General features: G+C 37.5%; 1 protein-coding gene across 3 annotated transcripts in view; it reads left to right on the top strand.

Moving 5' to 3' along the window:
* Nucleotides 1-8,712, top strand: part of srl (sarcalumenin) — a 67,106-nt gene extending 58,394 nt beyond the window's left edge. For 2 of the 3 annotated variants that reach the window (XM_073939936.1, XM_009299804.5), the window contains 3 exons: nt 5,639-5,755; nt 5,831-6,064; nt 7,505-8,712. In XM_073939936.1, coding sequence (XP_073796037.1) covers nt 5,639-5,755; nt 5,831-6,064; nt 7,505-8,316 — 1,163 coding nt within the window. In that variant the 3' untranslated portion in view covers nt 8,317-8,712. 3 annotated transcript variants of the gene reach the window in all.
* Nucleotides 8,713-12,031: the final 3,319 nt, after the last annotated feature.

Here is a 12,031-nt window from a genome sequence, read left to right as displayed (position 1 = left end):
AGCCCTGCATTAAATTACATTTCCCCCGCCATATCTTTATAATATGAGCATTTATTTTTACCCCAGTATATTCAATGGAGCTTTTGCGTTAGCCTGCCGATTCTAACGGGCGCGTGCGAGTAAACAGCTTTTTGTCTGTTTTACGCTTGAGCAACTAAATAAATGCTAAAGTTTATTTAACTGAATGTATTTTAATGACATTACAACATCGATGCTGTATAAGGAACCGTATAAAATGGAAAAAAGTTCACAATAACAGGTCACCGGAAGTGTATCAGCATGGGAACAGCACTAGCTCGGCATATACTATACCCTATAGTCCAGCAGTGAGGAGGTATAAAGTCCAGTGCAGAGCACTTTAGTTGTGCACCTCGCTTACACATTGCTTAATACAAACAGGATGCACAACAATATGCAAATATCTTTACAAATGAAAAAGAATTAAAGGAATAAAATATTACACAAATTATTATAATCTACATAAATATAAAAACACTGCCTTCATGCATTCATCTCCGGGGGCTTTTTTAGTTTATTCATGACAATTTGCTTTTGTATAATGTTATTATTATTAGCAGTATCATTTATTATATGCATATTTATATTTGTTTTATTAAAAACAAGCTTAGATTTGCCCACCTGCCAGGTTTTAGACCATATGGGGCACAACATGTGTATTTGGATATACACACTTTGTTATTATTGTTCATTTATTCGTTTGCTGGAAATTAGAACTGTTTTGAAACAAATCTTTGCGCTTAACAAGCAAAATTAATTATGTATAGGCTAATGGATATCTGTGTGTACTACACATTTCCTTATCCACGAGAGTGAAAGTGAAAGTAAAGATTGGAGAAGGCTCATTCTCGTGCTGCAGATGGTCTGTTTAACTGTTTTTCCACTTACAAAGTCCGCCATGTAAATAGCAAATGTGCCATGGCGTGACACAACTGACTCTTAAAGGGAATTGGAGATGAGACTCTGATTGTTTTATTCTCAAAACACCTATAAGTCATTAAGAGAATAAGCTCAACCCTGTTAGACCATGCACTGCAGCGCAGAGCGGATTTTTCCGTCCTTAAAATAGCAAAAGTGGATTCGAATATGCCCTTAATGCTTTTGGACCGTTAAAATAGAGCCCATGATGTTTTTTTAATTCAAGCATTACCTATCACCAGTGATAATGCAAATCAGCATGTTTTTTGCTTCACACAACTGCTAATATATATATATATATATATATATATATATATATATATATATATATATATATATATATATGGCTGTTTAAATAAGCAGTTTGACATTTAAATAGCCATAATAATTGTTATTATTACTCTGTCCCAACCAAATGTTGCTTTACGAAAAGTTACAGCAGCAACAGTTTGGGTAACTTTACTGACTTTACTGGCAATTGTTTTTCTCAGTCTCTTTCTTTTTTGTAAAACTCCAACAAAGAAGGGAAATGAAGTATATATTCACATTTACTTTAACATGTTCAATTCATCCAGCAGTAAAATGTACATAGTTTTCATAGAAATCTCAATACGCATATGAGGAAAATCTATTAAAGGAGACCATTAGCATGGAATATTAGCAAAATTTGCATATTTGTTAAGTGTTTTTAACAAAATACAGGCGCTATAAAGCTGATTATAAACAAAAATAGAGCTTTAGTAAAAATAAAGCATTTATGCAAATTTATTTAAATGTTTAAATCAGCCCCAGAAATAATCTGCATTGTGTTACTTGACGGCATGCTGAGAGAAAACGAAAATAAAACTGAAACATACAGTATAATTTAGTGCAGTACTTTAAACGCCCAATAGGTGGTCAAAACCACAGGTGGCTATACGCACAACAATGATAGTGATTCAAAAACACATATTTTGGGGGGCAGAATCTCTGCGAGCATTTTATGGATGCAAAAGGTCCGTCATGGAACCATTGATTCCAATAAAGAACCATTATTTTTTATGAGTGAGTAATCACACGCTGGGTCTGAAGGTTTAATGGTGGCTGCCAGATTTAGATTTTATTGTGTCTGGGCTCCTTGTCATCCACACTGCTGTAGAGCTGCAGGGCCTTGTTGTTTGCACTGTTCCGGAGTTCTTCACCGAAATCAATTAAACAGAAATTAGTTTCTCTTCATGAAGAACGCTTAATCTGTCCTCAGGCTTGACATCACAAATGAAGCTTCAACTTTGCTTTCAAATGTGCATTCATAACATATTTACATTCATGTAAACAAAAGAGCGAACACTGTGAAACATGCAGGCTTCCACACACATTCATTCCTGTTGCCCCAACACAAATCTATTAAGGTAACACAACTAATTTAATTAGATTCAACGTAAAACAATCAAGTTTTCCAAAATAATCTCCAGAATTGTGCTGTTTCAGCTTGTTTTAAATAGGTAGTTTGAACAAGCAGCAACTTTTATTCTGAGTGAATGAAAGCTTGGGAAAAAGTGCCTGCTCATCGCATAACTTTGTGTTCATTTCATGAATTTAATTATGTTTATTTACTTAGGATTGAAGTACAAATATTTGGATTTTGTGCTATTTTTTTAGTACAAATAAAATTCACGTGCGAGATCAAACCATAAAGAAGGAAGAGAGGATGAGGAACTCTGCAGTTTATAATAAAATCTCTAAAAAAAACTGCAAATAAAATGTGATTAATAACCAGTAGGAAGATTTTGATTGAAGATACAAGGATTTGCCATGAGTTCGGACAACGTACAGCTTGTACTCGTACATTTACAAGGATTCAGATATTTTTCTTTTGGTTGACTTGCACTTATGCTGGTGCTGACACCGAACAATGCTGCATGGCGCATTCATCACTCTTAACGCTTGCCGTTTTTCTGCTGCGCACGGTGCACACTTTTCCATGAATTTGCACCCCAGTGTGATGATGGTCATTTACCTTGTTACAGTTGTTGGGAAAAATACAAAGGTGAAGTACATGTTTAAACCTATAAATCCCTGTTAACCAGCAACACACATTAAGAATCAGCAAATTTTTTTCCACACAATTTGCGAAATTGAAACTTCTCAATAATCTCAAATCTTGTTATAGATCCTTTAAAATAAAGGATTTTGCATCAATGCCATATAGAATAACTATTTTGGATTCTCCATTTAACCTTTCAGTGAAAACTTCTTAGTATGGCATATGTGCATAGAAAATCTTAAGACCTTTTTCCCTCTATTTCCTGTTTTTTGTGGAATGGAAAAGTTACATGGAGGCTAAAGGTTATTCGTTGAATCTTTGGTGGCAATAAAGAACCTTCATTTTTAATGGAACACACCACCTTTTTAGGGAAAAAAAGTTCATTTTGCAACTCCCCTAGAGTTAAACAGAGTTTTACTATTTTTGAATCCATTCAGCTGATCTCTAGGTCTGGTGAGAGCACTTTTAGCTTAGCTTAGCATAAATAGTTGAATCAGATTAGACCATTAGCATCTTGCTTAAAGTTTTCCTTTCCTATTCTTGTGTAGTTACATTATTTACTAAAATCAGCAGAAAATGAAAAGTTGCTAATTTCTCATTTCTAAATCGATATGGCCAGGAGTTATACACTCATTCTGGTGTAATAATCAATAAACTTTACTGCTGTACCATGGCTGCAGCAGGTGCAATGATATTACGCATCTAATTCCTGCTAATATAGCCAAAGTGACCACCTGCTTGCAAAGGGAGTGTGCTTTGAGACCATAGAGACATTTGTGAGAGACCTTTCAGAATATTTTTTACTTAGGTGCAGATCCTAAACTATATCTATTTGAACTGGAATACATGGAAGTTAGCGCTGTGTAAATTACTGTGCCAGCTCCAGCCATGATACGGCAGCAAAGTTCATTGATTATTACGCCAGAATAAGAGTATAGTTTCTTCACACATACAGTTTAAATTATTAACCCCCCTTTGATTTTTTACTTTGTCAAATATTTCCCAAATCATGTTTAACAGAGCAAGGACATTTTCACAGTATGTCTAATGATATTTTTTCTTCTGGAAAAAGTCTTATTTGTTTTATTTCGGCTATAATAAAAGCAGTTTTTTTATTTTTATATACCATTTTAAGCACAATATTATTAGCCCCTTTAAGCTATATTTTGTTTCGATTGTCTACAGAACAAACCATCATTATACAATGACTTGCCTAATTACCCTAACCTGCCTAGTTAAACTGATTAACCCAGTTAAGCCTTTAAATGTCACTTTAAGATGTATAGAAGTGTCTTGAAAAATATCTAGTCATATATTATTCACTGTGTCGGCGCCAATAGCCTAGTGGTTAGTGCGTCGACACATGGCACCGAGGTGCTCGCAGCAACCCGAGTTCGATTCCCGTCTCGAGGTCCTTTGCTGATCCTTCCCCTATCTCTGCTCCCCATGCTTTCCTGTCTCTATATCTCCACTGTCCTATCAATAAAGGTGAAAACCCCTAAAAAAAATTATAAAAAAGAAATATATATATATATATATATATATATATATATATATATATATATATATATATATATATATATATATATATATTATTCACTGTCATCATGGCAAAGATAAAATAAATCAGTTGTTAAAACTATTATGGTTAGAAATGTGCTGAAAATCTTCTCTCCGTTAAACAGAAATTGGAGAAAAAAATAAACAGGAGGGCTAATAATTTTGACTTCAACTGTATATATTATTCTTGAAACTTAATTATCTGCCAGTCTTTGCACAAAATGTAACTACAGACAAGTCAAGCTTTAAATAGGAAAATTATTGAAACTCTTAAATTTGAGTGAGATGCTAATGGTCTAATCCGATTTAATGATCTATGCTAAGCTAAGCTAAAAGTGCTCCGGCCAGACATTGTGATTGGTTAAATACAGTTTGAGTCAGAATTCTTAGCTCCCCTAAATTATTAGCCCCTCTGTTTATGTTTTCCCCAATTTCTGTTTAATGGAGAGAAGATTTCTTCAACACATTTTTAACCATAATAGTTTTAATAATTCATTTCTAATAACTTATTTATTTTATCTTTGCCATGATGACAGTAAATAATATTTGACTAGATATTTTTCAAGACACTTTTATACAGCTTAAAGTCACATTTAAAGGCTTAATTAGGTTAACTAGGCAGGTTAGGGTAATAAGACAAGTTATTCTATAATGATGGTTTGTTCTTTAGACAATCGATAAAAAAAGAGCTTAAAGGGGCAAATAATTTTGTCCTTAAAATGATTCCTAAAAAAATTAAATCTGCTTTTATTCTAGCCAAAATAAAACAAATAAGACTTTCTCCAGAAGAAAAAAGATTATCAGACAAACTGTGAAAATTTCCTTGCTCTGTTAAACATCATTTGGAAAATATTTTAAAAAGAAAAATAAATTATCTGAAAATAATTCTGACTTCAACTGTATGTTCAAAGATGATAAAACTCATCTGTTTAACTCTTGAGGACTTGTAAAATGCGAAAAAGTGGAGTGTGTTTAAGAATGTATGCATACTGTGAGTTCTGTTTGCTTTCTAAAAGAGAAAAAATTGTATGATTTACCTTGTGGTTCATATTTCTGTTCTGATATTTTTCACAATTATTTATTCTAATCTCCACTGTTCCTCAACTCTCTCTGAAACAGATGGAGAAATCACCTCCAAACCTATGGTGCTGTTCCTTGGGCCGTGGAGTGTGGGCAAGTCCTCCATGATCAACTACCTGTTGGGTCTGCTGGACACCCCTTACCAGCTGTACACAGGTAAACCGCCGTCTGTGCTGTCTGCTAAGGGGTTTTCAGAATGATGTTTGATTACGACATTACGTGTTAATCCAGGTGCTGAGCCAACTACCTCAGAGTTTACCGTCATCATGCACGGCGAGAAGATCCGCACGGTGGAGGGTATCGTAATGGCTGCTGACAGCTCTCGCTCCTTCTCCCCGCTGGAGAAGTTTGGCCAGAACTTTTTGGAGAAGCTGGTTGGCATTGAGATGCCACACTCGCTCCTGGAGAGGGTCACTTTTGTAGACACACCTGGAATCATTGAGAACCGCAAACAGCAAGAGAGAGGTACATGGTTTTCTCTATATTATCTATATTTTATTTATTGCCTATATATGCTGTATATAATATTCAGGTCTGGACTCTGTGGAGGCCATTTCATGACTGTCTTTGTTTCATCAGCCGTTTTTCTCTCCAAATATTATGTAGCAGTGTGTTTGGGATGATTATCATGCCAAAAATAGAACTATTGCAAATCAGGTGCTAGTAGAAATATATAAACTTCTTTATACAAAATCATTATATGCTATAGCTTTTAGCCTATATTTATATATATATATATACTATACATACACACACACACACACACACACACACACATATATGTATATATATGTATGTATATATATATATATATATATATATATATATATATATATATATATATATATATATATATATACACATACATATATATGTATATGTATACATATACATATGTATATGTATATGTATATGTGTGTGTGTGTGTGTGTGTGTATGTGTGTATGTATATATATATATATATATATATATATATATATATATATATATATATATGTGTATGTACGTATGTATATATGTGTATGTGTATGTGTATATATATATATATATATATATATATATATATATATATATATATATATATATATATATAAATATATATATATATATATATATATGTATGTATGTATGTATGTATGTATGTATATATATATATGTGTGTATGTGTGTGTGTGTGTGTGTGTGTGTGTGTGTGTGTGTGTGTGTGTGTATATTGCAGCCACGTCTCCGTTTTCAGATGTTTCCATTTCCCCCATTCACACTGATGCAGCAGCATTTTAAAATGAAAATGGCCTCTTCAGCGTTTTCAAAATGCTCCGTTTTCAGAGCTCAAAAACTTCGGGGAAGTGTGGAAGGAAGGCGTAACCGTAGCAAAACGTATGCAGTTTAAATCTAAAGCGTATTAGTGTAAACAGGTCCTATGTGTCTGGTATACTATGCTGGTGCTTTCAGAATGGCTATAAATGTCAAGTAAAATGGTTTTCGAACTCATAGTGGTAACATTTAACACTGAATAAAGCACATAATCAGCATCAGAGGTGATCATTGTCACATAGTTTATGCTGTTGTTCAGCTGAGACATTGCAGAAGTAGAAACCATTGCTAAATCAGAAACTTTGCGGCTGATTAGGACAAAAGCTTCTTTTAACATCACATCATCACGTATAATAAGGACATTATGTGGGAACCACAGTCTAAACAATTTCCTGACTCTTTGAGGCCATTAAATGTCCCCCAGTATCCTACCCAAAATTCAAATAAATATTTTAGGCATCACCACGTACCCCTAAATTTGCAGATGTCTTAAAGGCCTTACATTTGCTTTTAAAAACCATGCATATATCTGTATTTACCTTTTTAAATCTACTATTTTTCAATATTGATTTTTTTTTCCATCACTTCAAGGTTACCCATTCAATGATGTCTGCCAGTGGTTTATTGATCGTGCAGACCTCATTTTCGTGGTTTTTGATCCCACCAAGCTGGACGTCGGTCTTGAGCTGGAGATGCTCTTCCGGCAACTGAAAGGTCGGGAGTCCCAAATCCGAATCATCCTCAATAAAGCCGACAGTCTGGCGACCCAGGACCTCATGCGGGTCTACGGCGCTCTTTTCTGGAGTCTGGCACCCCTCATCAATGTGACCGAGCCCCCACGCGTCTACGTCAGCTCATTCTGGCCCTACGACTACGCCCCAGACACCAGCCGCGAGCTTTTCAAGCGCGAGGAAATCTCCCTACTGGAAGACCTGAACCAGGTCATCGAGAATCGTCTGGAGAATAAAATCGCCTTCATCCGCCAGCATGGCATCCGCGTTCGTATTCACGCCCTCTTAGTAGACCGCTACGTGCAAACCTTCAAGGAGAAGATGAGCTTCTTTAGCGACCCCGAACTGGTTTTCAAGGAGATTGTAGACGATCCTGACAAGTTCTATATTTTTAAGTCCATCCTAGCCAAAACTAACGTGAGCAAGTTTGACCTGCCCAATCGAGACGCGTACCGGGATTTCTTCGGGATCAACCCTATTAGTAGCTTCAAGCAGCTGTCCGCCCAGTGCTCCTACATTGGCGGTTGCCTGCTGGAGAAGATCGAGCGTGCAATCACCCATGAACTGCCCTCCCTGCTCGGCAGCATCAATTCTGGCAAGAACCCGGCTCTGTCCTCCTGCGAGGCCACCGGCTGCGGGGAGAAGCCCAAAAACCGCTATCGGCGAAACTGAAAGAAGAAAACCAGGCGGGAGGAGGAGGAGAGAAAAGGAAGGAGCGAACAAACCGAGGAGGAGCAGTAGAGCTAATCCTGTTCCTGCTGCGGGTCCGTTTCAGGTCAATGGAGACGGGACTTTTTTTTTTTTTTTTTTCCTGCGTGATGTGGGGGTGTTTGAGGGAGGGGGACTCTGGGATTGGGTTGGAGGGAGGTTGTTGAGATGGTGTTTCTTGTGAATGTGAGGAGAGAGAGAGCGGCGAAATAACTCCTCTGTTTCCACAATACTTTTATAAACTGTCTGCAGTTTTTGGAGGGAAAATATGTACGCATGACAAACACACAAAAAATGGCTGACACGCTTTTAAAAACATGTAAAAAATGGCAAAAATAAAAGATCCTCAGATTGAAAATGGATATCAGCTGCCTTGAATGTCAAACCAAAAATGCAACAAGAAAGCTGTGAGGTTTTTCCTCAATCCTGCGTTGCCTTTTGAGTTAATTTCTTTACATTTGTAGGATCGATCGGCCTCCAGATAGACTGAAATAATAATAAGCTACCAGCATTTTTACACTGCATGTAATGATACAAATGGGTTTGGTTTCTCTGACATTTCCACTTTGTATACCACAGTACACTGAAAAAAAAAAGACTTTTCTGACTTAAGGTCTTTGCACACTGAAGTCTGAAATTTTCATTTGTGCTTTTTTTTTTGGTATTTATATGCAAAATTTTTGTCATGTTACAAAAACTGAGTCCGTTATTAATTAATCCATCATGAAAAAACAAAACATTTTGGAGTCAAACAGTGATACTCCCTCTTGTTTTTCTCCCTCTTCTCCAAAGTAGAAAAAGAAAGAGGAATAGGCTACATATTGTGTTCATCCAATACTAGCCTACATGGAGAGGAAGGAGAGTTCAGCTCATTATCAAAGAGCTGCACTGAATTTATCCCTGAATGCAAAGTTTATTTCAGGAATTCAGTGGAATTTTGATACATTGCTTGTGATACTTCACACGTTTACATACTTAAACAAATCCTGAACAGAGACTGGCAGTAGCCTGCCTACAGAAATTACAATAGATGGCGGCCGGGTTGACGTATCAGAGCAACTGATTGAATGGACCATAAAGTCATCTGTAGCTCAGATTACGGCATTCTGCATTTAGCTTTTTGCTTTTATGGTCCCTCTGAACTGTTAAAACACCTCTCAAATCGCTTTTTCGAATGCGAAAAATTAAATTTGTTTAATGACGGGCGAAAGAGGCAGTGTGTCAATATGATTCACACAACGAGAGGTCGAATTTTTTTTTAACGCGCAAAAATTATGGACAAAAATTGTGTATTCAGCGTGCAATAACCTTTAGAGTTTTTGTCTTGTTTCAAGTCTAAATATCTAAATTCTTATATTAAGCAAAGTAATTTTGTTTTCGCTTTAAAGGAGGGTTATTTTGCTTACTCCATTGGCAGGTTATTTTCCTTGTTTTAGGTAAAACCTCACTTAATGTTGACTTCTTATTTCTGAAAACAAAATATCTATAACTTTTCTAGAAAATGCCTTAACAATGTAACAATGGCGGCTCAGTGGTGAGCACTGTCGCCTCACAGCAAGAAGGTTCTGGTTCGAGCCCCGGCTGGGTCATTTGGCATTTCTGTGTGGAGTTTGCATGTTCTCCCTGCACTCGCGTGGGTTTCCTCCGGGTGCTCCGGTTTCCCCCACAGTCCAAACTCGCACTCGAGTGCGCACCAAAAGTGAATCAAAAAAGCATACCCAGACCTCCTTGAAAAGGTGGTCTCGGTACGCTTTCAAACGAACCCTGGAGTGGTTCGTTTGTGGTGAGGACATGATACAAACTACAGACCCTACTGCGGCTTTTTGGACTAATCCAGCTGGAGTAATCCAATGTACTGTGCATTATGTGGAGGAAAAATATTTGTTCACAGCACTTTACCAACTATTTTAAGCAGAAAGAGAGAGAGAGAGATGAAGAGGGAAAAAAATTACCTGATGGATTGCTGGTAATATTTCCGGAAGATGACCATGTTGCAGTTTAGCAAAATTAATTCACGCCTCCTGAACTGATGCACCTTCGCCGTTTGCAATGCATTAAAACATTGTTTTCCAGCTGTAGTTGCACATCATTCTCAATGTATGGTTCGTCTAAAGCGATGTATACAAACTATTTAGTATACTATGACCAGGGACACAATCAGCCAGCGCAGTCAACCCTCCATTGTAAAATCGTCATTTTTTGTCTGCCGGTTTGTTTACTTGCGGTAGTTCCATTGGCATTTTCCCGCACGTGAATTTTGACCAATTGAAAAAGCAGTTTAGGAAATATGTTCAACAACATCTGGCCAATGAGTGATGTGGGTTTTGTCAGATGACTGCATTTTGGTTCTTTTCAACTGGTTCGGACCAAAGCCATTAGTGTGGTGTGAAAATGACCCAAAGATGGCAGAACATGCTACAATGTATCATCTGTTGCCCTTGGTCCGGACTAAATCAAGCGGACCACAGATGTGGAAGCACCCTAACCGTACTTTCACACCGAAAGTGGCGAGAGCGTCCAAGGTCGCTCTGGCCGCCCTGGCGACAACGCTGTCTGCCTTCAGCTCCGGCGGCGAGAGCGTCAAAACTCGCTACATTGATCTCGTACTTAAAGGAGCCGTTGCAGCATATCAGTTACATTCCTGCATAAGGCATGTTTTTAGCGTGAAAATGTTGCGCACTTCTTATCAAATTCATATAACAATGGAAGATCAAGTTGCGTGTGGTGTGGCTTTGCTCTATTTATCCAATATGTGTCCATATGTCTGAAATATCCTGAAGCAGCAGTACTGTTTTGTACTGTCACATCGCGTGAGATTCCCGCTTTTTAAAGATAAATTTATATAACATTAATGAACATCAGTAACTCGCCAGTGACTTATTTAATGTATGTTCCTGTAAGAAAACATTGTAAATAATTGGAAATCCGGCGACCGCAATAATCAAACCCTTGGGAACAACTGTGGTCGGAAGTTCACAGGTCTGTGTTCCCTGAACTGCTATCAAGCGGTGGAGGTCTTCATTCTGATTGCTTGCCGCCGAAACGCGGCATAGCTCATTACCATAAAGTTGACTTCATTTCAACTCTCCTCGACGCTCACGCCGGCGAAGCCGCGCCGCTCTGCTCCTCGCCGCTTATCGTCGCCTATCGCCGCCGGCTCTCATTGAAAATGAATGACTTCCGGCTACTTTGACTCTCTCGCCGCTTTCGGTGTGAACGTACGGTTAGATATTTGGACTACAAACAAGACAAAAACTACAAGTACTGTAAGACAAGCGTGTTTTTGCCATGTAAAACAGATCTATTTGATATTCCACAGATAACAGCCAGGTCTTATAATAATGGTTGGGGTTTTGTGTGGAAACTTCTAGATACCTATACAGATGTTACCTCAGAGAGCTGCGTTTTTATAAGCTTTACGCTTTTCCGAGTGCTAGATCTGATGTATGGTGGTCGGCGGTAAAAATAGTGCTAGCACTGCAGTTCTGTGGGAGAGATAAAGCTGCAATAAAGTGTTATTAACCAAGCTGTCTGTTTTTTTGGAGTCGGGTCGCGGCGGTTAATGGACTTGGATCTCTTCTGAAAGACCCGTCTGGTCTTTGTTAAATATCAAGGTCATTTTTTGTTCCCACCTCCAAAAATAGACACCAGATGAGCTGAGGAGGCACTGTCGGATTTA

This window comes from Danio rerio, chromosome 3 (genome assembly GCF_049306965.1).
Source record: "Danio rerio strain Tuebingen ecotype United States chromosome 3, GRCz12tu, whole genome shotgun sequence".
NCBI lineage: Eukaryota > Metazoa > Chordata > Actinopteri > Cypriniformes > Danionidae > Danio > Danio rerio.
Note: the sequence above shows the minus strand (reverse complement) of the source record. Positions and strands in the feature narration are given on the sequence as shown.